Below are 24707 nucleotides of genomic sequence, written 5' to 3'. Positions count from 1 at the left end.
AAAATTACTTATTGTTTGTCGTAAATGAAAATCGGTTGAGGGTGAGGGTACCACAATAGGAAATAAATCAGGGCTTGGCTGGGATACAGCACCTTTTTGGGAGGATAACTTCACCTGAGGTAGAAGCAGACGCAGATGAGGACAGTTCACGAGAAATTATTTCTCGAATTTCTACATCAATTGATGGTGATCCTGATTGGCTTTCTGACCCACATCATTCCAGACGTACTGCAGGATGCTTCGATTTTAGATGTCTCTTCAGCTTGATGATGAGCCAGAAGCCATGGCAATTATCTGCTCACAGTAGTGGCATTTTCCTTTTTCTTCCATTTTGGTAAAATGCTACTGAACATTGCTTGTAATTCTTCTAGGAAAAAGAAATGTGGATGACATATTGTTGCGCAGCACTGAAAAGTACACTGGTAAAATTAAAATATTTACAATAAACATAGCCATTTTAAATTGTAAAAGCTTAAAGTGAGAACATACATGCAGCACATTCTATAATCAGAAGTTATAGAGTAGGTTATTGAACGTTGTGATCTGCAAAGCCTAGACCCACAATTGTGAAACTTGTGTCTCATACGAAAAGTTCTAAAACAGTTATAGTGATCAAGAAACTCACGAAGGCAAGTCTGATTATGTGCAGGGATTTCACTGCTGAAAGATAAAAATTTTGACTAATGTTATATCCAGATTTGAGCTTCATAGCATGCGAACAAGAGATGACAGGATAATGGTGCAGATGAAGGCCGGAAAAAAGCAGTGCAAATGAACACTAAAACTTGTGCTTTAGGAGCTATTAACTTGTCTATTCATGCAGCCACTAATTCTACCAGCGTGTCTGTATTGTTACTGTAGAACATAGTTGGCCATCACTTTCAATTTTTTTGACAAACTCCACCATTATTTCAGAATATCGACATTCATGTATTTCTTCTAATGAACATGGACACCTAGCTCAAGTCAAGCACACTATCCAGTTCCCTAAATATAGACTTCACTGTCCTAAGACACCACAGAAATAACAGAAGAGCAAGTGGAATAGTGGCTTACAAACACTTTAACTTATTGCTGACTATGCTACTTACATCCGTTACTAACGAAGACAAAATGTCAAATATATGTTCGTAAATATCAAATCCATTAAGAAAATTTGCCTAATGTGCATCCTCTACAGAGCTCTGAAAGTAGGTGGGATAGAATGTTTCAAAACTGACCTTTCAAAATTCAGTTTGACTTAGGAGCATACAAATAATGCTAGAAACGCTAACATAAATATTTTGCCCCTTCACTGTGAAAATCAAGTGTGTAGTTTCTTCTTCAGATGTAACAGTATTTCAGCTTGACCTATCCATAATGCAGCCTGTAGTCTGGCCCCCCTACAAATATTTGGCACGAAATCCACAAGCAAAGAAATTCTTACCTGGAATATCGGCTTACAACATAATATTCATGACTAATGCTCCAAAATATGCAAGGAATAAACTGTGCCCACATACAGAGACTTGAAGCGTATCAGTGTGCCTGAACTTGCAGTGGAGGCACAAGAGATAATTTGAGGGACGACTTACATACCATTCCTGGACGTTAAAGACCAACTCCATGGATGTACTGCCAAAGTAACTATATTACACAATAAATATGCTCACCCAAAGACCAGAAACGTGAAGGGAAAACCTGCACCTTTGGTAACGGAATAGTGAAAACAGTTCATGAATCTCAGAGACACTGCACATCGGGCAACTGGGTACATTCTGTCTGGCGGGAAAGTGAATGTAGACATCAGAAAAGAACTGAGATAAATGATCAGATTAAAGAATAGAGATACAACTGGAAGAATTATGACACAGGAATGGAAGATGACAGATTACCAAAATTGGTGATAATTATTACCCAGTGGGCAGAAGAAATTTGGGAAGATTGAGGAAAATCAACAGTTTCAATCAAGAGGCCACAACAGGCAAATGCCTAATATATGCGGAGAGGAGACGAGGTATTGTATTAAAAATATCATGAGTTCTTAAGTAACTGTGATTTTGATAAGTTTTGTAATTACATACAAAACTCTGGTCTGGTGTAAGAGGACTCCTGAAGGTATTAATCTGTTCGGGTTAAATGAATAAATAAAAAAATTAAACATAGTATATAGATCATCCCAGGAAAAATGGTCCGTAATCAGGGATATGACAGGAATGATCATTTGAAGCAAAATACTTCATGTGGACATATGCATAATTCTGGATGGTTTCTGAAACACAAAATATTTAATGGACGTTGTTACTATTTTCTTTATTGTTCGGTACATTGTTATTGTTTACAACATACCATAGTAGTTTGGATGAAGTCAAGACGAATAATTTGATATGGACACGTGGTTTACCAAGTCAGGCAACTACTGCGAACTGGCTTACCTACACCCAACGCAAGCACGTTGTGCAAGACTTTCCATATTCTCTCACTTTCTTTATGCAACCTGTAAGTCCTTGAAAAAATGAATATGATCTTTTTAAAGGAAATTTAATGTAGTTTAATGTTATACTGCAACAAGTTTGCACTAGAGGTCGTGGATTTCGTGTTGTTCAAGAAAAATTTACAAAAGTAACTTGAAATATTTTCCATCTCAGAAACCATTTGGAATAGGGCATATGTCCATATTTAGTTTTTTGCTTCAAATTATCATTCCTGTCATATCTCTGAATATTGGCCATTTCACGTGAGACGACTTTTATATATGGACTTGCATGTTGAAATAATTGTGGATTGTACATACCATTGTATTTAGTATTCTATGCACCCCAAGTAATTAGGTTTTACTTCATAAATGCCACCAACAACAACAACTGTAAATTCAACAGATATAGAAGAAGACATAATAGTTCACCTAACTAGAACACTTGCACAAGAAGAAAACAGAAGAGCAATAACACAAGGAGGTGACGACTAGAACAAATCAAATAAGGATACAAAGAATAAAGAGTTGAACTCGGTTGAAGGGGTGTTGAGCCAAGAAAGCGAGTTGTAAGCTGTATCACTGTGTCAAGAGTGTAGAGAATGGAGTGATGCCTCAAGTTACTGTGTGGTCTGCTCCATGTGATCTCATCCATGAGAGCTAGTTGCCTTGGCGGGGAGCAGTGAGCTAGCTTGCAATCCGATTCATAAGAGTGGTGGGGAATAGTGAGCTAGAGAGCTGTCTTGCAGTTTGATTCATGAGAGTGGTGGGGAGCAGTGAGATGGCCAGTGAGAGTGGTAGGGAGTCTGAGCTATTGGGAGGGGAGCTTTGCAATACACTCCAACCGCACAGTGGCTAAAGGCCGCAGCTTCTATGATTGCTGGCAACACATCCCAAGTGCATTGCTAAGTCAAAGGATAATAAATAATAACTAACTCAAAAAGTATGTAAACTTTTATTGAATTTATGAAATTTGAGATATTCTTCTGAACTCAAGGGCAGAAACATGATGCTGCAGATGTTTTCGGTGTTAATGTATTGTACTGAAGCACTTTGGTCTCATTTCGCCCATTAGCTGTGTGGTTAATGCGGCATGGGCGCGTATGACCCCAGTTGTTTTTTGTGCCCTAAAGCAGAACAAAACAATCAATGTGACAGTTTTTGAGGCAAAGGGATTCAGATTCGGTTCCCAATTGGATCAAAGATTTTTCTTTTTTCTCAGAAACTGGGCAAAGTGTTGTGTTTACTTTCATAGTGTCATAATTAGTATTACTATTGAGATGGCTGAATGGGTACTGCCTGCTAGACAATAAATTGAAGGAAAAAAACAGAGCTTCTTTGTTTTTTGTTTTCATGGAAAAGAAAAGCTTTATGTACTAGAAAGGTATGCAAATCCACACATGCTCATGGTGCACACATTTTTTGTAGCTTGGAAAATGTTTTCTTTAGGACATGGGCTGGGCACCATTGCAGCTGTCTAGAGTAGAGTTTTCATCATGTTCGTTACAGTCACCAGAGATGCTTTTGAAATCAGATGAGCTACCATTAATTTTTTCTGAATCATCCATCATTCAGTATTTTGAAAGATCTGGGCCCTTTGACTCAATTGAGGAGCAGACTGCCCATCTCTAGTTGGTAGAGCATTTGCCCACAAAAGGCAAAGGTTCCGAGTTTGAGTCTCGGTCTGGCACACAGTTTTGATCTACCAGGAAGTTCCATATTTGGCACACACTTTGCTGCAGAGTGAAAATTTCATTCTGTAACTTAAACCTCATTGCAGGGGATGATAGAGAGTTCAGAGCTGCTTGGCTGCTGAATAAATGTGGATGCTATGATCTTTTTAGCGGCTATGCAAATCCTCCTCCATGCACATCTTGATAGCAGATATTTCCACCTGGAATACTGGGCCAGCTTCTCCAGAAAGATTTTGCTCTCTAGCATAGGCTGTGCACTGTATACTCCGGCCCCAGTGACTTAATCCAATGCCTTCATCTGTGTTTGAACTGTCAGTAATCACTGTCTCATGCACAGTGTCATGGCTCATTCTATCACTGCTCCCTACTTCCAGTTGTTACATTGAAAGGTTTATTGAAGCAGTGGGAAGTTATTGTATGTAGTCTGGCATTTCCCCAAGCAGTCCTATATTTACCACATCCCCTATATTGTCGTGGGATTCAGGATATCCTAAAGGTATCTAGTTATTTCAAGTTTTTGGCCTATAAGCCCCTGCCGATGCCTCCAAGTGCACAGGTGTAGAGGGGGCATGTCCAGCATAGTCTCCATCCCAGCAGTGGGTGTGCTGCTAATCCTAGCTGTTATGTCTAAGGAGGCCAGTCTGTGTACCTTGCCAAGTTCCCTAGCAGCCACCTTCTGTTCTACTTTGTTCCACCATACTTATGCCCCATAAATTATCACAGGTCTTATTATTAATGTGGTGTAAATCCATTAAATACTTTTGAAAGTAAGACCCCAGATTTTTTCACAGGCTCTTCTAGTGCTCATAAGAGTGCATTTTGCCTCGGAACACATGTTATTTTTATGAGGATCCGGCATTACAAGTAGACACTTCACTACCCCCTCTACTGTATAATTTCATCAAGAAGCTTAAGATTCCAGTACGTGTGTTGGATATTCTTCCTCGTAAATGGTAATAAAACAGTTTTTTTTTAGGTTGACCAGTAGAACCTGTTTGTTGCACCAGTTTCACAAAGTTCAATGCTTATTGTGCCATAGTTCTGACAGTACTAGAAAATTTACCAAGTATTGCCATGACTCAGTCATCTTTATATCCATGGCAAAAGTATTTAGCTCCTCAATAAGTTCATTCACTCTAGGTTCCACAGTAGTGAATACAAAAGCCCTCCTTGCGGGCACCCTCTGCTGGTGATGATCACCATTTTTTCATTCATCTTTGTGGCTTCTAGCTTCTGCTCAGCATGATCTTAATCCTTCAACATATGGTGCTCTCAGTGCCATGTTCTTCTGCGGCTCTAACCATAGATTTGAAGGTTGTACTGCTAAATACCCTCTCAGTTTCCAGGAAGATGCAGAGAACGATTTCCTGAAAGTGTAATGCCCAAGAAGTCAGTGAACTGCTGCGTCACATGATTTGACTGATTGGTATGTGTGTTGGTTTATATGCAGAGAAATCTTAGTTAGGCTTCTTTCCCTAAAATGCACATTAACCAGTTTTTTTTAACATCTTTAAAAGAAAGGTGGACAGACTGATCAGTTTCATAGAGTGAAAACAACCCTCAACCCTCACTGTCCTCCAAGCATTAGGAATGATTCCTGCTGCTAAGCTAATCCTAAACAGCCTACAAGGGAATCTCACCATAAAGATGACACATTGAGTTGCAGACAGGCACAATGAAAAGAATGTTTCACGCAAACTTTCTTTCCCACAAGCAAGCACATGTCATGCACACATGACTGCCATCTCCAACAGCTTTGACCGGAATGTCGGAGGTGGCTGTCACATGTGCGTGAGGTGTTCTTATTTCTGTGAATGAATGTATGTGCATTTCCTTTTCTGAAGAAGGCTCCAGCCAAAAGCTATATGTGTAACAGTTCTTCCATTGTGCCTGACTGCAACTCATGTCATCTTCATGGTGAGTTAGCAATCTGTCTTTTTCCCTGTACTGTTGATATTCCAGTCTGGAGTTTCCATTGTTCAGGTTCCTCTTTATGTGAAAGTTGGTGAATCCCAATTCAGGAACTGGTTTATGGCAGACAGAATGGGCTCTTCTTTCTCTTCTTCCACAAATACACTGTTTGATTTCTGATGAACTGTTTAATATATATTTTCTTTCTTTTCCTCACTCACTACTAAGAGTTCCTTGAAATATGAACAAAAAACTGTAGCCATGAAATGAGAATCTTGTAGCTCATTAATGAGTTTCTCTACATATTTTTTCAGCTTGTCTTCTTCACCTTGGCATGAATCTAACAAACTAAATGCCTGTGGCATTACAAAAGGCAGGGTCAGTTCTTTTTCACCCTCCAGCTCATTTGTAGCTTCTTTGATATGTTCCAGGAATTTAATTATACCCTCCATTACATCTTGCTGGTACAGGGGTATCAATTCCTGCTTGCTTTTCTCCAACAGAAAATTTTCAGTTCTGCGCACTGTATGGGCGGATTTTTAAGTATCAGGCAATTTGTCATTAAGGAATTTCTCATCCAGTGTGAGCTTTAATGCTGTGTTTATACAGTGCACTGCACATTGCAGGCTTTAGTAGTATTGAAGAGCTTTCCTTTATGTTCGGCCCTTGATCCATTACAAATGTAACTTCACTTAGTTCTAGATGAGATGTATCAATCTCATATAATTTATAAATTTTAAATATGACTCTGTAAGAATATTTTCACTTGAATATTTTCACTTGTTTGTCTGGAAGCTTTGTTTTGAGATGCACATTGTTTCTTAGTTTACACCTGTCTTCCAAGTCTACAATAACACTGCATGTGACAGTAAGGTAATGTATTTTGCAATAATTGTCAGTACGAAGATCGCACATAATAGCATACTTATTTCGGTTAGTAGCTTTCTTTACTTAAGGCAAAATCTCACTTCTCACTTGGTTACCAATATCTTGTATATGCCAAGATGCAGTTCTTGGAGACGGCAAAATCTCTTGTGCGTTCACTGTGCTGTACTTCGCACCAGTGCTAATTAGTTCTCATGAAAGACTAATAAACCATTCTCCACTGATAATGTTGAAGGTACATATCTGCATGCACTTGCCCCAGGTTGTTTATCTATAATTGAAACTGTTGTTGCTGTCAGATGTATGATATTTCTACACTCATGCACAGGCCAGACTAAAATGCCATTCCTGAAAAGGAAGCAGCCTTTTCAGTAGTTGCAGGTGCAACAGTCTGGATGATTGACTGATCTGGTCTTGTAACACTAACCAAAACGGCCTTGCTGTGCTGGTACTGTGAACGGCTGAAGGCAAATGGAAACTACAGCCATAATTTTTCCCGATGACATGCAGCTTTACTCTATGGTTAAATGATGATGGCGTCCTCTTGGGTATAATATTACGGAGATAAAATAGTCCCCCATTCGGACCTCCAGGCAGGGACTACTCTGGAGGACATCGTTATCAGGAGAAAGAAAACCGGCATTCTATGGATTGGAGCGTGGAATGTCGGATCTCTTAATCAGACAGGAAGGTTAGAAAATTTAAAAAGGGGAAGTTAGATATAGTGGGAATTAGTTAAGTTCAGTGGTAGGAGTAACAAGATTTTTGGTCAGGTGAATACATGGTTATAAATACAAAATTCAAATAATGGTAATCCAGGAATAGGTTTAATAATGAGTAAAAAATAGGAATGTAGATAAGCTACTATGAACAGCATACGGAACCCATTATTGAAGCCAAGATAGACACAAAACCCACACCTACCATAGTAGTACAAGTTTATATGCCAAGTAGCACTGCAGATGATGAAGAGATTGAAGAAACGTATGATGCGATAAAGGAATTATTCATATAGTTAAAGGAGACCAAAATTTAATAGTCATGGGAGACTGGAATTCGAATTTAGGAAAAGGAAGAGAAGGAAACGTAGTAAGTGAATATGGACTGGGTGTAAGAAATGAAAGAGGAAGCCGCCTGGTAGAATTTTGCACAGAGCATAACTTAATTATACCTAACACTTGGTTTAAGAATCATGAAAGAGGATTGTATTTGTGGCATAGGTCTGGAGACACTGGAAGGTTTCAGACAGGTTGTATAATGGTAAGACAGAGATTTAGGAACCAGGTTTTACATTGTAAGACATCTCCAAGGGCAGATGTGGAGTCTAGCCACAATTAATTGGTTATGAACTGTAGATTAAAACTGAAGAAACTACAAAAACGTAAGAATTTAAGGAGATGGGACCTGGATAAACTGAAAGAACCAGAGGGCTTAGAGAGTTTCAGAGAGAGCATTAAGGAACGGCTGACAAGAACTGGGAAATAAATACAGTAGAAGAAGAATGGGTAGCTTTGAGAGATGAAATAGTGAAGGCAGCAGAGGGTCAAGTAGGTAAAAAGATGAGGGCTAGTAGAAATCATTGGGTAACAGAAGAGATATTTAATTGATGAAAGAAGAAAATATATAAATACAGTAAATGAAGCAGGCAAAAAGGATTACAAATGTCTAAAAAATGAGATTGACAGGAAATGCACAACGGATAAGCAGGGATGGCTAGAGGACAAATGTAAGGATGTAGAAGCATATATCACAAGGTGTAAGATAGATACTGCCTACAGGAAAATTAAAGAGACCTTTAAAGAAAAGAGAACCACTTTTATGAATATCAAGAGCTCGGATGGAAAACCAGTCCTAAGCAAAGAAGAGAAAGCAGAAAGATGGAAGGAGTATATAGAGGGTCTATACAGGGCTGATATACTTGAGGGCAGTATTATGGAAGTGGAAGAGGATGTAGATGAAGACGAAATGGGAGATATGATACTGTGCGAAGAATTTGACAGAGCACTGAAAGATCTAAGTCGAAACAAGGCACCGGGAGTGGACAACATTCCATTAGAACTACAGATAGCTTTGGAAGAACCATCTATGACAAAACTCTTCCATCTGGTGAGCAAGATATATGAGACAGGTGAAATACCTTCAGACTTCAAGAAGAATATAATAATTCCAATCCCAAAGAAAGCAGGGGCTGACAAGTGTGGAAATTATCAAACTGTGAGTTTAATAAGTCATGGTTGCAAAATATTAACACAAATTCTTTACAAACGAATGAAAAACTGGTAGAAACCGACCTGGTGGAAGAGCAGTTTGGACTCCGTAGAAATGTTGGAACATGCGAGGCAATACTGACCCTACGACTTGTCTTAGAAGATGGGTTAAGGAAAGGCAAATATATGTTTCTATCATTTGTAGACTTAGAGAAAGCTTTTGACAATGTTGACTAGAATACTCTCTCTCAAATTCTGAAAGTAGTAGGTGCAAAATAAAGGGAATGAAAGGCTATTTACAATTTGTAAAGAAACCAGATGGCGGTTATAACAGTCAAGGGGTATGAAAGGGAAGCAGTGATTGAGACAGGGTTGTAGCCTATCCCTAACGTTATTCAATCTATATATTGAGCAAGCAGTAAAGGAAACAAAAGAAAAATTTGGAGTAGGAATTAAATTCCATGAAAAAGAAATAAACAGTTTGAGGTTTGCCACTGACATTATAATTCTGTGAGAAACAGCAAAGGACCTGGAAGAACAGCTGAACGAGATGGACAGTGTCTTGAAAGGAGAATATAAGATGAACATCAACGAAAGCAAAACAAGGATAATGGAATGTAGTTGAATTATATCAGGTGATTCTTAGGGAATTAGATTAGGAAATAAGATACTTAAAGCAGTAGATGAGTTTTGCTATTTGGGGAGCAAAATAATTGATGATGATGATCGAAGTAGGGAGGATATAAAGTGTAGACTGGCTATGTCAAGGAAAGCATTTCTAAAGAAGAGAAATTTGTTAACACTGAGTATAGATTTAAGTGACAGGAGGTCTTGTCTTGAAGTATATGTATGGGATGTAGCTGTGTATGGAAGTGAAACATGGACACTAAACAGTGTAGACAAGAAGAAAATGGAAGCTTTTGAAATAAGGTGGTACGAAAGAATGCTAAGGATTAGATTGATAGATCATGTAACTAATGAGGTACTGAATAGAATTGGGGAGAAGTGGAAATTGTGGCACAACATGACCGGAACAAGAGATGGTCACACACATTCTGAGGCTTCAAGGGATCACCAATTTAGTATTGGAGGGAAGTGTGGAGGGTAAAAATCATAGAGGGAGACCAAGAGATGAATACACTAAGCAGACTCAGAAGGATGTAGGTTGCAGTAGTTATTTGGAGATGAAGAGGCTTGCACAGGACAGAGTAGCATGGAGAGCTGCATCAAACTAGTCTCTGGACTGAAGACGACGACAACAACAACAACAACAACAACAACAAGTCATATCTTGCCCATGGCGTTTTCCATGTATACGAGTAATGCTTTGTTCCCTCTCTTTGGCACTGAACATAAGCCACGGGGAAGTATCCCTTTCAGCCACTATATTGAATTAAGAATAGCAGTAATAAACATTTGTTCTGTCAAATGCAACTGCTACCTTTTTTTCTTACCACTTAAATGATAAAGCAGATTTTTCGAAACTAGAGGGTGACAGCCAATTAAAGTGGAAAATATTGTGATTGTTATTCCCAAGTTGAAACATTGTCTACAGTCCTGTCAGTAAATAAGAAGTATCATTCAAATTTCAATTAAATTGAAGGAACACTTTTCTAATTCTGTTCCCAGTTTTATTTACTTACTTTGTCCAAACACTAACCAACAAAGTACTGTGAGCAAATTGCCTGTATCAGGAAGAAGCAGCCTACAAAGGTGTGTAACTATTGGATTGCAGACCTACCTGTTGGTCCTATGTCTTCGAGGTCCATCCAGATATCCTTGGTGTGGTAAACTTACCCAACCTTACCTCCAGTGCAGTTGCCAGTATATTGCGCCCTACCATATCAATTCCAATAATGAATTGTTTTAAGACAATTACACTCTGGGTGAGGTTGGTACATGTGTAAATAAACAGCAGATATATCTGGTAAAATCCTACACATCAATGAAAAAAAAAATTACAACACCCAAAAATAATTAATGTAGAGTAATGAAATTTTGGGAATAAATTTGCTAAGTAACATAGTTAAGTGCCTAACTCAGCAAGAGCATGAGATAAGCCATTGCAAATTTGAAATCCTAACAACTGTTGTAACTGCCAGAATGGTAAATGCGAGCTTGCAAATGGACATGCATTGTATGGACAGGTGTCGGATGTCAGTTGGGATGGCGTTCCATGCTTGTTACTCTTCGTGAGTCAATACAGCGACAGTTAATGCTGTTTGTGGATGATGTTGGAATTGTCACCTATTGAAATCCCATATGTACTTGATTGGAGACTGACTTGGTGATTGAGCAGGCCAAGGCAACATGTCTGTAGAACGTGTTGCGTTACAGCAGCAGTTTGCTGGCGGCCATTATCGGGTGGGAAAACGCTCCCTTGAATGGTGTTCATAAATGGCATAACTCACCTTACAGTGGAGATGCTGAGTTGCAGAAAGACCCAACAAAAAGACTGTTGGAAAATTAGCTTTCAGCCAACAAGGCCTTTGTCAAAAATAGACGCACACACACACACACACACACACACACACACACACACACACACACACACACACAAATGTAACCCATATGCACATGACCACCATCTCTGTCAGCTGTGTGTGTGTGTGTGTGTGTGTGTGTGTGTGTGTGTGTGTGTGTGTGTCTGTGTCTGTCTGTTTTTTAATATAGGCCTTGTTGGCCGAAAGCTAACTTTCCAACAGTCTTTTCGTTCCCTTCTGCAACTCACCATCTCTGCTGCACAGTGAGTAGCAAGTATCCTTTTCATAATATGTTACATTCCATCCTGGATTTTCTATTGTTTGATTTTGCTGTTGGTGTGTGTCATATAACCACGAGAGGACTCCTGCTGTCATATGAAATTGCACTCCAGACTGTAACTCCAGGTGTAGTTCCGGTTTGTCAAGCATGCAGACCAGCTTTTATCTGAAAACAGAACACCCTGCCCTCCAATGAGCTCTCACCTGACATCATTTAAGTTCAAATAGCAATTTGAGGTCAGTGTAATGTGCACTACAGGATGTAATAGATTTATAACAGTTCTTTGTGTCACTGTGGTGCCAACTGCTGCTCAAATTGCATGCTGTAGATGCAGCATGATGCATCAGAGCCATAAGTGGAACACAATGGTCTTCCCTCTCGGTAGTGCCAAAGGGCTGTCCAGAGCCCAGTCTACTTGCATCCATACATTCTATGACTACCACTGCCAGCAATCATGTACAATGGCTACATTCCTGCCATGTCTTCCTGCAGTATCGCAGAAGAAACATTCAGCTTCTCGTAGCCCTGTTACATGATCGCATTCAGACTCCGTGAGGTGTTGATAATGGTGTCTTTGTTGCTTGAAAAGCATTCTTGGCTAACATCAACTCACCACGTCCAATCTCAAAGGTAACTAACTTTCATGACTGTTACAGCATGTATGTAAAGCAAACCTGATATGCATCTTTGAAGTGTCACTACTAGCACAAAAGAAAAAATTTTTTGCAAATCAATTTACAATTTTAAGCCACATCTCTGCTGTGCTGTGCAGCATATGATTTAGGTGAGCTGGCACACGGGGCTTCAAATTACAATGCCAGAATAGTTTTAACATCTTCTGGCAATTAATAACCCAATATTTTCCAAGCCACAATAATAACCTAACCCCACCATTTGGAAAAAGTGGTCATCAATGATGATAAAATCACAACATTAAGGCATTGACTGCTGGTGTAATCATGGCACTGTACTTACCAACATGGGTTGGAGTGATTCCATCTCGCCTGGCATAAGCTTTGCTCATTTTCTACCATCATTTAAGTTGATTTAGATTGTCAAGAATGCTTTGTCAAAAGCAATCAAATTCACTTCCTAAGCAACTTTACTCCATTAGATGTTGTAAAATCAACTTAAGCAAAAGCAGGGCTTCCTATGTCGTAGATGTGGAGCTGACATTCATCACATGTCCAAGCTCTTCCAACACCACCCTCATTCTCCCTAACAGTCGCATGTTGCCCCTGCTGCTGCCCATTATGGATTTCAGTGACAGCAGACCATCCACTTTAGGAATATTAATTCTTCTAATATTATAACAGCTTAAATCATTGGCTCCAGTGAAGGCTCTCTCAGACTGACATATGACATAATTTCTCCTCCCTGCGAACTCTGACAATTCTTAGCTCTTTGATGGGCTATTTTTCCTTCCCCTTCTGTGTTCTGTTGAACTTTTCTACCAGATTGTAGCTGAGGGATGTCTGTCCCTGAAAACTAAGCTGTATTTTTATTTCGTCAACTGATAGTATTCGTATGCCAGCTTTCAAACTTTCAGAAGCCATAGTCTGAATTCCCATCATATTGACTTGTGTTTTTGTGGACACCTTTGCCCTTCTCCATGACAGAGGCTATCTGCAGCCACCACCAGCTCTTATGAATTCAGATAATTAAACTCAATTAAAATTGAAATATAATATGATTCTTCACTCAGATCATGATGCAGCTTTCATCAATCTCACTCTAATAAAATTTTACCTACATCTACATGTGATTTTACCACACTCCTTCTCTCCATCCTTATTTTAGTTTACCCACTTATTATAGCTGAGATGATCTTGCACAGTGAGATGACATACCACTGCCACATTCACACAGTTCAGGAACTCAAAGAGATAGGAAAATAAATCATAAGCATTCTTGTTTCAGTTCATTGTAAGAGTAAATCAGATAATATGATCATTGTTACTTTGTTCATCTAATGTGATGATGCAAATTCATAATAAAATTAAGCTAGTACTTTGATGGTAATCCAGCAGGAACTACCTTGACTTGTTCTGAGTCTGTCCAGCAGAACATATGCCATGCCTGCTAATATTGACAGAATGTCCTGTTTCATCGTAATAGTTCTCTGAACAAATGGCGCTTGAGTAACTGGAAATCTTAGAGCGCAGCTGTGGAAGATGTCTTTCGCTAGCTCGTGCCCCATTGCACCTGATGCCTGGGAGTGTGACTTTAAGGCAGTGTTGAGTGAGACTGAAGACTGGGATCACTGGGTGTAGTCTTGATCAATTCATTCATGATGGTCATCAGATTACAGTTAAGGGATTGTGTGCACATATGAATTTTTTGGTTGCAATCTTAAACAATTTATTATCCAACCCCAGTTATCGCAAAATGTGTGTGAGAAGGGTCCTGCAGATGTTAACACAAGACCAAAAGAATCACCGAATGCCGATTTGTCAGGATCTTCTGAACAAATATGAGGCTGAAGGCAACAATTTTCTTAAAGCCATCATCACTGGAGATGAGATATAGTGTCACCACTACTTGGCAGAATGTGAGTGATGACATTTTAATTCTCCAAACAAGACACGGGTACCTGCAAGGAAAGTGATGTTCAGTCTGTTGATGTAGGCAGGAGACTATTCTTCTGGATCGTGTGGAGCCTAATGCAGTTATCGAGTCAGAACACTACAAGTTGACACCAACGAGGCTGCAAACCTGAATTTTCATTGCAGCTTTATAATACCATGACCCACAACAGTTTTGCAACTGTGGAATTCATTGCTAATTTTAGCTGCACTATCGTATCAGATTTGCTATAGAGCCATCATTTAGCATCTTCAGACTTCCATCTCTTTAGGCCTATGAAAGATGGACTGTATGGCCCACATTTTCCAGACTCCATAGCTGTCATCAGAGCTGTAAGATGGTGGCTAACCTCAGCTTGTTCATGTTTTTAAGAGTACGGCATGCAGGTTTTGTTCATCATTATCAAAAGTGCATGACAAACGATGGTGACTAAGTAGAAAAATGACAGTATTTACATGAAATCTAGCTGTATTTAGTTGTGTTATTGTAATTTCTTTATGTATGTAACTTCTGTGAAAATAAATGGGAGGCATTAGAATCAGAATGATTCTCATAGAAACTGAAACAGTTGGAGTAGTTACCATAGCATTAATCTCACCACATACAAACAAAATATTCCATAGCAGATAGTAACCATTACCTTTTATATATTCATGACTAACTCCTGTGAGCTACAATCAGTGTGATACTGGACAACGTGATCCCCTTACTTGTTAATATGACCTGATGGGACATGGTCGTATAAAAGTATTTCATACATTTATTTACATCTCCATTGTGTGGTTTTATGATCTGGAAAAGACTCGATATTTGATGTGGAGTTACGGTATTCTTAGAGAGTATAATATATTGGTTATAGAAGATGTGTGCACATTTTAATACTGTTTTGTCTTGGACAAGATACTTCCTCTAGTGAGTTATGAGTCATGCACTGTCAAACCATTGCATCACTCCCCTAAGGTACTGTTTAGAGCATAGTTTTCTCTCTAGTACTTTCAGGAATTACATTTAATTCTCTGAAAAGTCATGGATGATAATTTCAGTTTTGTGTGTCTCATCCAGCTGGGAATAAATGACAGACTTTAGATTTTAGCCTAAAATATCTTTTGTATAGAAGGTAAGCATTAAAAAAATTTGATGTGAATGTAAAATGGCTTGTTCCACATCATTAGGATCTATCATACAAAATGATCCATGGAGCATGTAACTACCGTATTTACTCGAATGTAAGCCGCACTTTTTTTTCGGTTTTTGTAATCCAAAAAACCGCCTGCGGCTTAGAATCGAGTGCAAAGCAAGTGGAAGTTCTGAAAAATGTTGGTAGGTGCCGCCACAACTAACTTCTGGCGTCGAATATATGTAAAGGTACACAGGCATGCTTTGTAGGCACAAAGATAAATACTGGCGCCAAAACCTCCGCGTCAGCAAAAAAAAAAAAAAAAAAAAAAAAAAAAGGGTGGAAGACGAGCTTTTTTTTTCTCCGCCCCGAGTTTCGACCACTGCATTTTCATACATTATCCAACGAAGTAAATACAAATTCCGTATTGTTCATCTTCGAATGTAGCAGAATTTCAATGTAATGCGAAAATCCGACATGCAAGACTGTTTGGGATGTTTGTCAATATGGCCAACTCTACTTTCTGAATTTTTTCCTACCTGTGAGAAGAGATGGTTGCTAATAGTAACCTGATGAAATGTGAATCACATGCTGTATTCTCTTCACCATAGGAATATTACGAATATCAACATTTTGTCATGTATTCTTTCGTGTTTGCTGCTATCTCATTTAAATCCTGCCTGCCTAATAAACTACGAAACTAGAGTGAGACAACAGCAAACGCGGAAGAATATACGTATCGTGTCATGTTTATATTCGTATTATTCGTATGCCTAATAGTGATACAGTCGGAAATGAATCACGGCAACTGACTAGATTTTTAATTCTAAGATGACTCTAATTTCTGTGCAGAATATGATGTACTAAAGAAGCGGCCGCAAAGATTTTCAAACGGAGAAACATTTTCGCCATACTCTCGTTCAGAACATGTTCTATCATACGCAGTCTATTATTTGGTTCTTCTTGATCATTATCAAAGAAAGCAGCAGTGTAAGTAACAACAAATAGCAGTCTCTTGCCATTGTTTCGCTAATGAGACAATTACTTTCTCTTTTTTTTTAAATTGTAAGCGGCGGTAGCGCGCACAAAAGCAAGCCATGCCGCGAGCTGCGACAGGCCGTAAACACGCACTATCAGAATGTGACAAACAATGCGTGACACAGTACAGTAATGCATTTGCAGCTTAGAGTTATGCAAACACCTATAACAAAGAAAACAGCACTTATCAGATCAAAGCAAAATAAGCAATTGATTCAAACCAGACGAAGCACGTGAAAAAGGAAGGGTACCCATATAAATACGGACGGAGAGCCTGACGCACAGCAATGGCTATGTGGTAAAGCTTAACTGCTAAACTTACGACTGGAACCAAACTACTGTAGCTGTATCGTCATTCATTCGACTTAAATTGTGTCTCATATTACGATGAACCAACTTTGTTTCGATTTGGAGGTGCGGCCTAAAACTTTACTCTCCCCTTGAATTTCGAGTCTCAAATTTCCGGTGCGGCTTAGATTCGGGAAATTTTTTTTTTCCTTTATTTCGAGTCTCATTTTTCAGGTGCGGCTTAGATTCGAGTAAATACGGTAACTAATTAACAACCAGGAGACATGGTTTCCAGTTTTAAAGGTCCAATAGCATATGAAGATTATGTAGCTTCTGCTTTAGTAGATTGTGTAGATCCACAAACAAGTCAAGAAGTCATGAGATCAAATTCTTAATTTCTTTGCGTGTTTTTGGTACTTGCATTGTTTAATTCATAAATTTCGGGCGTATTATAGTATTTCAGAGTTGTAGCATCGCGTTTTAGTACTCGAATAGTGTTAAATCGCGTAGTCTCCTTCCGCCGCCGAGCAGTGTGTCAGCAGTGCACAAGTGGCAGCATTACTGCATTTACTAGGCAATCTTGTATTTTAATAACCGTTTCAATTTTGTGTCGTTTTGTTTGCGCTCTCTGTAGATTAGTTCAGACGTTCTTTGCACAACAGTTTTTAGCATGGATAGGGACTGCAACTGCTGTGTTCGGATGCAGGCTGAGTTGGCATCCCTTCGCTCCCAGCTTCAGGCAGTGTTGGCTTCGGTCACACAGCTTGAGGCTGTTGCCAATGGGCATCACGGTGGGGGTCCGGATGGGGGTTTGTCAGGGACAGCCAGCTCGTCCCACGCATCCCCCGATCGGACTACGACTGTGGTTGCCCGGGATACTGCCCGCATTGAGGCTGATCCCTCACCTGTGGTAGAGTGGGAGGTCGTCTCAAGGTGTGGCAGGGGACGAAAGACATTCCGGAGGGCTGAACGGAAGGCCTCTCCAGTTTGTCTGACGAACCGGTTTCAGGCTCTGTCTCAGGCTGATACTGATCTTCGGCCTGACATGGCTGCTTGTCCTGTTCCAGAGGTTGCCCCTCAGTCTGCAAGATCCGGGCAGTCGCAGAGGGTGGGCTTACTAGTAGTTGGGAGCTCCAACGTCAGGCGCGTAATGGGGCCCCTTAGGGATATGGCAGCAAGGGAGGGGAAGAAAACCAAAGTGCACTCCGTGTGCATACCGGGGGGAGTCATTCCAGATGTGGAAAGGTTCCTACCGGATGCCATGAAGGGTACAGGGTGCACCCTTCTGCAGGTGGTCGCTCATGTCAGCACCAATGATGTGTGTCGCTATGGATCGGAGGAAATCCTCTCTGGCTTCCGGCGGCTATCTGATTTGGTGAAGAGTGCCAGTCTCGCTAGCGGGATGAAAGCAGAGCTCACCATCTGCAGCATCGTCGACAGGACTGACTGCGGACCTTTGGTACAGAGCTGAGTGGAGGGTCTGAATCAGAGGCTGAGACGGTTCTGCGACCGTGTGGGCTGCAGATTCCTCGACTTGCGCCATAGGGTGGTGGGGTTTCGGGTTCCGCTGGATAGGTCAGGAGTCCACTACACGCAACAAGCGGCTACACGGGTAGCAGGGGTTGTGTGGCGTGGGCTGGGCGGTTTTTTAGGTTAGATGGCCTCGGGCAAGTGCAGAAAGGGCAACAGCCTCAACGGGTGCGGGGAAAAGTCAGGACATGCGGGGACCAAGCAGCAATCGGTATTGTAATTGTAAACTGTCGAAGCTGCATTGGTAAAGTACCGGAACTTCAAGCGCTGATAGAAAGCACTGAAGCTGAAATCGTTATAGGTACAGAAAGCTGGCTGAAGCCAGAGATAAATTCTGCCGAAATTTTTACAAAGGCACAGACGGTGTTTAAAAAGGATAGATTGCATGCAACCGGTGGTGGAGTGTTCGTCGCTGTTCGTAGTAGTTTATCCTGTAGTGAAGTAGAAGTGGATAGTTCCTGTGAATTATTATGGGTGGAGGTTACACTCAACAACCGAGCTAGGTTAATAATTGGCTCCTTTTACCGACCCCCCGACTCAGCAGCATTAGTGGCAGAACAACTGAGAGAAAATTTGGAATACATTTCACATAAATTTTCTCAGCATGTTATGGTCTTAGGTGGAGATTTCAATTTACCAGATATAGACTGGGACACTCAGATGTTTAGGACGGGTGGTAGGGACAGAGCATCGAGTGACATTATACTGAGTGCACTATCCGAAAATTACCTCGAGCAATTAAACAGAGAACCGACTCGTGGAGATAACATCTTGGACTTACTGATAACAAACAGACCCGAACTTTTCGACTCTGTAAGTGCAGAACAGGGTATCAGTGATCATAAGGCCGTTGCAGCATCCCTGAATATGGAAGTTAATAGGAATATAAAAAAAGGGAGGAAGGTTTATCTGTTTAGCAAGAGTAATAGAAGGCAGATTTCAGCCTACCTAACAGATCAAAACAAAAATTTCTGTTCCGACACTGACAATGTTGAGTGTTTATGGAAAAAGTTCAAGGCAATCGTAAAATGCGTTTTAGACAGGTACGTGCCGAGTAAAACTGTGAGGGACGGGAAAAACCCACCGTGGTACAACAACAGAGTTAGGAAACTACTGCGAAAGCAAAGAGAGCTTCACTCCAAGTTTAAACGCAGCCAAAACCTCTCAGACAAACAGAAGCTAAACGATGTCAAAGTTAGCATAAGGAGGGCTATGCGTGAAGCGTTCAGTGAATTCGAAAGTAAAATACTAGGTACCGACTTGACAGAAAATCCTAGGAAGTTCTGGTCTTACGTTAAATCAGTAAGTGGCTCGAAACATCATGTCCAGACACTCCGGGATGATGATGGCATTGAAACAGAGGATGACAAGCGTAAAGCTGAAATACTAAACACCTTTTTCCAAAGCTGTTTCACAGAGGAAGACCGCACTGCAGTTCCTTCTCTAAATCCTCGCACCAACGAAAAAATGGCTGACATCGAAATAAGTGTCCAAGGAATAGAAAAGCAACTGGAATCACTCAACAGAGGAAAGTCCACTGGACCTGACGGGATACCAATTCGATTCTACACAGAGTACGCGAAAGAACTTGCCCCCCTTCTAACAGCCGTGTACCGCAAGTCTCTAGAGGAACAGAAGGTTCCAAATGATTGGAAAAGAGCACAGGTAGTCCCAGTCTTCAAGAAGGGTTGTCGAGCAGACGCGCAAAACTATAGACCTATATCTCTGACGTCGATCTGTTGTAGAATTTTAGAACATGTGTTTTGCTCGAGTATCATGTCGTTTTTGGAAACTCAGAATCTACTATGTAGGAATCAACATGGATTCCGGAAACAGCGATCGTGTGAAACCCAACTCGCTTTATTTGTTCATGAGACCCAGAAAATATTAGATACAGGCTCCCAGGTAGATGCTATTTTTCTTGACTTTCGGAAGGCATTCGATACAGTTCTGCACTGTCGCCCGATAAACAAAGTAAGAGCCTACGGAATATCAGACCAGCTGTGTGGCTGGATTGAAGAGTTTTTAGCAAACAGAACACAGCATGTTGTTATCAACGGAGAGACGTCTACAGACATTAAAGTAACCTCTGGCGTGCCACAGGGGAGTGTTATGGGACCATTGCTTTTCACAATATATATAAATAACCTAGTAGATAGTGTCGGAAGTTCCATGCGGCTTTTCGCGTACGATGCTGTAGTATACAGAGAAGTTGCAGCATTAGAAAATTGTAGCGAAATGCAGGAGGATCTGCAGCGGATAGGTACTTGGTGCAGGGAGTGGCAACTGACCCTTAACATAGACAAATGTAATGTATTGCGAATACATAGAAAGAAGGATCCTTTATTGTATGATTATATGATAGCGGAACAAACACTGGTAGCAGTTACTTCTGTAAAATATCTGGGAGTATGCGTGCGGAACGATTTGAAGTGGAATGATCATATAAAATTAATTGTTGGTAAGGCGGGTACCAGGTTGAGATTCATTGGGAGAGTCCTTAGAAAATGTAGTCCATCAACAAAGGAGGTGGCTTACAAAACACTCGTTCGACCTATACTTGAGTATTGCTCATCAGTGTGGGATCCGTACCAGATCGGGTTGACGGAGGAGATAGAGAAGATCCAAAGAAGAGCGGCGCGTTTCGTCACAGGGTTATTTGGTAACCGTGATAGCGTTACGGAGATGTTTAACAAACTCAAGTGGCAGACTCTGCAAGAGAGGCGCTCTGCATCGCGGTGTAGCTTGCTCGCCAGGTTTCAAGAGGGTGCGTTTCTGGATGAGGTATCGAATATATTGCTTCCCCCTACTTATACCTCCCGAGGAGATCACGAATGTAAAATTAGAGAGATTAGAGCGCGCACAGAGGCTTTCAGACAGTCGTTCTTCCCGCGAACCATACGCGACTGGAACAGGAAAGGGAGATAATGACAGTGGCACGTAAAGTGCCCTCCGCCACACACCTTTAGGTGGCTTGCGGAGTATAAATGTAGATGTAGATCAACAATGTAAGTGGAAAGGAGCAGTGGATGAAGAAATGAAAGCACTGTAAGACAATCAGACTTGGGCTTCAGAACCACTCCTTGTAAATGGATTTGCAAAATAAAAAGGAGTGCTGACAGTTCCATTGATAAGGTTAAGGCTAGACTGGTAGTAAAGGATTTTTCGCCAGAAGTTTTGATTATTAACAGAGTTTTAAGATATGTATGTTCATTGCTCAATAACTAATGAGTGTTTCTCCAAATCAGAATACAAACCTTGGCTCTCTCAAATGGCTCTGAGTACTGTGGCACTCAACTGCTGAGGTCATTAGTCGAATACAAACCTTATCAAGATATATGTGGATTTTGCTTTTTTGTATGGTGATTTGGAAGTAACCATCTATATAAGTGACCTGCTTGATATAATGAAGGCTATTTCATTTGAAGAAAAGTCTTTATGATCTAAAACAAACTCATCATGCTTGGAATAGAAAATTCAGCAAGTATGTTATTGAAATGGGGTTTGAAAGAAGGCTCTCTTTGAAGCACAGAGGTTCCATAAAAATTTAAGTTATTTACACTGCAGATGAACTTATTAGCTTATATATCCATAAGAAAAAGTTCACTGCCAGTGTCATTCTGCTATGGCCTGGAAATTCATCAGAAGCAAAATAAGTGTATACAAGTCTGTCAGTTTCATTATGTAAAAAAAAAAAATGAGGACAAGGAGACAGAAGAAGGGTTACTTAATGGTTGCTCTGTACGGGCGGTTTTCAGATCTAATATAGTATATCTAGGTATTGTGATATAATCCGAGTGAATTGAATCTTTCAGTATATGAGGGGCACTTATGAATGTGGTTTTATGTAGAAGAGAAATGTTAACATTGGTTTTCTGAAGTGTTATACAGTGTTACCAATTATGATGGTTGTCTTGGTACGATTAATAGTTTACATACTTGAGTAAGACAAATGAGAGATACGTTGAACTTTTTCTTGCTTTACATGTTCATAAGTGTAAAATTGCGCATATCACTAAATGAAAAATTGTAGCTGCATGTGACTAGCATACCAGTTTTTTCAAAATTGGAATCAAGGATCTTGTACAGATACGTGAATAAAACCATTTGTGGGGTTTAGTAAGGGAATAATCACTTAGGCTCAGTCATATACAAAGCAGGTGACAGTCTTTGGTTCATTGGTAGAAAACTGAGAAAATGCAGTCTGTTTACAAAAATCTCGTGTGACCCATCATAGAATATTGCTCCTTTGTATTGGACCCATCCGAATACGACTAACAGAGAATACTGAACACATACAAAAGAGCATACAAAAGCCTACTTACAAAGTTGCAAGAACTAGTATTCAGTGAGGAATCTAGAAATATACTGCAGCTCCGTAAATATCACTCCCACAGGGGCCGCAAAGGCAAGGTTAAACTAATTGCAGCATGCATAGATGTATTTGAGCAGCCATTCTTCCTATGCTCAGTGTATACAGAACAGAAGAAAACTCTAATATGTGGCACAGTGGGGAAGTATCTTCTGCCATACACATCTCAGTGGTTTGCAGATTATAGGTATAGATATAGAAGTACATATGAAGTTATGCAGAGATATTGCATCCCAGTAATGTGGATGAACAAAACATTCTATCTAGGAATATTGGACACTGTGTTCACCTTGAGGGTATTGAGCTTACTATTAGAAGTATTAGTGCTGCCCTGTACCAAGTCTTTTTGTTATGATTATACAACACTTTCTTGGGATGTGTTTCATTTGTCTGCCTTCGAATGGTTGTTTCTGACTTGATCATATGCAGTGATAACATTAGGAATCTTCCCAAGAAAGCCACAATTGATTCTCGGTAATATTAAGTTCGATGAATAACAGGTGTGTGTGTGGTGGGGGGGGGGGGGGGGGGGGGTTCCCTTAGTTGCAATAGGTATACCCGTCTGTGCATTTAAGGATGGCAGCACTTGCATTGTCTCAGTGGGATAGTATTTTAGTCTCCTTTGCATATAGTATTTTCATTGTCTGACACAGAACTTTGTGGATATCTTTTTGGCACCAGAGTGAGTGAGACTTTAGAAACAGAGAGAAATTTATTATATGCTCACGTGTGCTCAGTGGATACAAACTGTATAGCAAATGAACACAACAGAGAATAATTCAAAACAATTGAGATTATATTGAACTTTTGCAAAAGTGCAGGAAGGAATATTTAACTATGTAGCAGTAGCAGGGCATGTTAGAATACAGGGAGATGATGCAGCTGACTTATAGCAGAGATTCATTGGGGTGTGGTGTCTAACCTACTGGTGTTATATCACAGATAAATGGAAGGATTATACGTCTGTGGAAAAATAGTAGCTGTAAGTGGTGATTAACAAATTGTGGCTTGACAAGTCTAAGAACAGAGCAATGGAGGTCCACAGTTGGAAGAAAGTTATTCTTAAATAACTTAAATGTTAGCTCCTACACACAGTTCTGTATTTTGGTGAGGACATCACAGCATTTGCAGCTTTTTATGTACTGCTAGAATTAGATGTCTCAAGTGATGCCTGATGGTAGATTAATCCTTTGATCATTATGAGAGCAGTTTTTTGTTTACTTGCGTACCTTTCCTTTATTGTTGGGACAAGCGTGGTGATCAGTTCTGAGTGGATCAGTGCCACCCATTTGAAGTGAAGCACTGCAAGAGAATAATTAATGACATTTTGTTTGTGTGTGTGTGTGTGTGTGTGTGTGTGTGTGTGTGTGAGAGAGAGAGAGAGAGAGAGAGAGAGAGAGAGAGAGAGAGAGAGAGGCAGAACTACTATGTTGCAGTGAACAATTATCATTAAACACAGAATTTTTCATATGGTAGTGGAAAGTCTTGACCATAAAGTTCTGTTGGTTTATTTTTTCCTTGAATAAATGATTACCATTTTTACGTCATGTATAACAAATTGCTTCTTCCAGGATCCACAAAATCCATTAATACTCCGCAGTGTTTGGGACTGGGATGAGCAGTTCTCAGAAGCACGTGACCAAGAGCTGTTTCACAATCCACTGTTCAGGCGGCTTTCTAAGTCGTCTGTTTCTCCACTGTCACCTCGCTGTGGAGTTTCATCGTTGCAACTCTGGGCACAGTGCTATTATCGGTGGCTGCCACCACTGGAGATAAAGCGAGGTGGTCGTGTGCAAGTTGAAATAATTACTCGTGCTCTTGCTGCACAGGTCAGTGCATTGTATATCTGGCTGATATAGTGCAA

General features: G+C 40.2%; 1 protein-coding gene across 2 annotated transcripts in view; it reads left to right on the top strand.

Annotated features, from left to right (window-relative positions):
• LOC126095768 (myotubularin-related protein 10-B) overlaps nucleotides 1–24707 on the top strand; it is a 127219-nt gene that overhangs the window by 62764 nt on the left and 39748 nt on the right. For both annotated transcript variants that reach the window (XM_049910574.1, XM_049910575.1), the window contains exon 12: nucleotides 24415–24672. In XM_049910574.1, coding sequence (XP_049766531.1) covers nucleotides 24415–24672 — 258 coding nt within the window. The remainder of the gene's footprint in view (nucleotides 1–24414; nucleotides 24673–24707) is intronic.

Source organism: Schistocerca cancellata, chromosome 8 (genome assembly GCF_023864275.1).
Source record: "Schistocerca cancellata isolate TAMUIC-IGC-003103 chromosome 8, iqSchCanc2.1, whole genome shotgun sequence".
In the NCBI taxonomy this organism is placed as follows: Eukaryota; Metazoa; Arthropoda; class Insecta; order Orthoptera; family Acrididae; genus Schistocerca; species Schistocerca cancellata.
The sequence above is the reverse complement of the archived record's forward strand: the minus strand, read 5'-3'. Positions and strand labels throughout refer to the sequence as shown.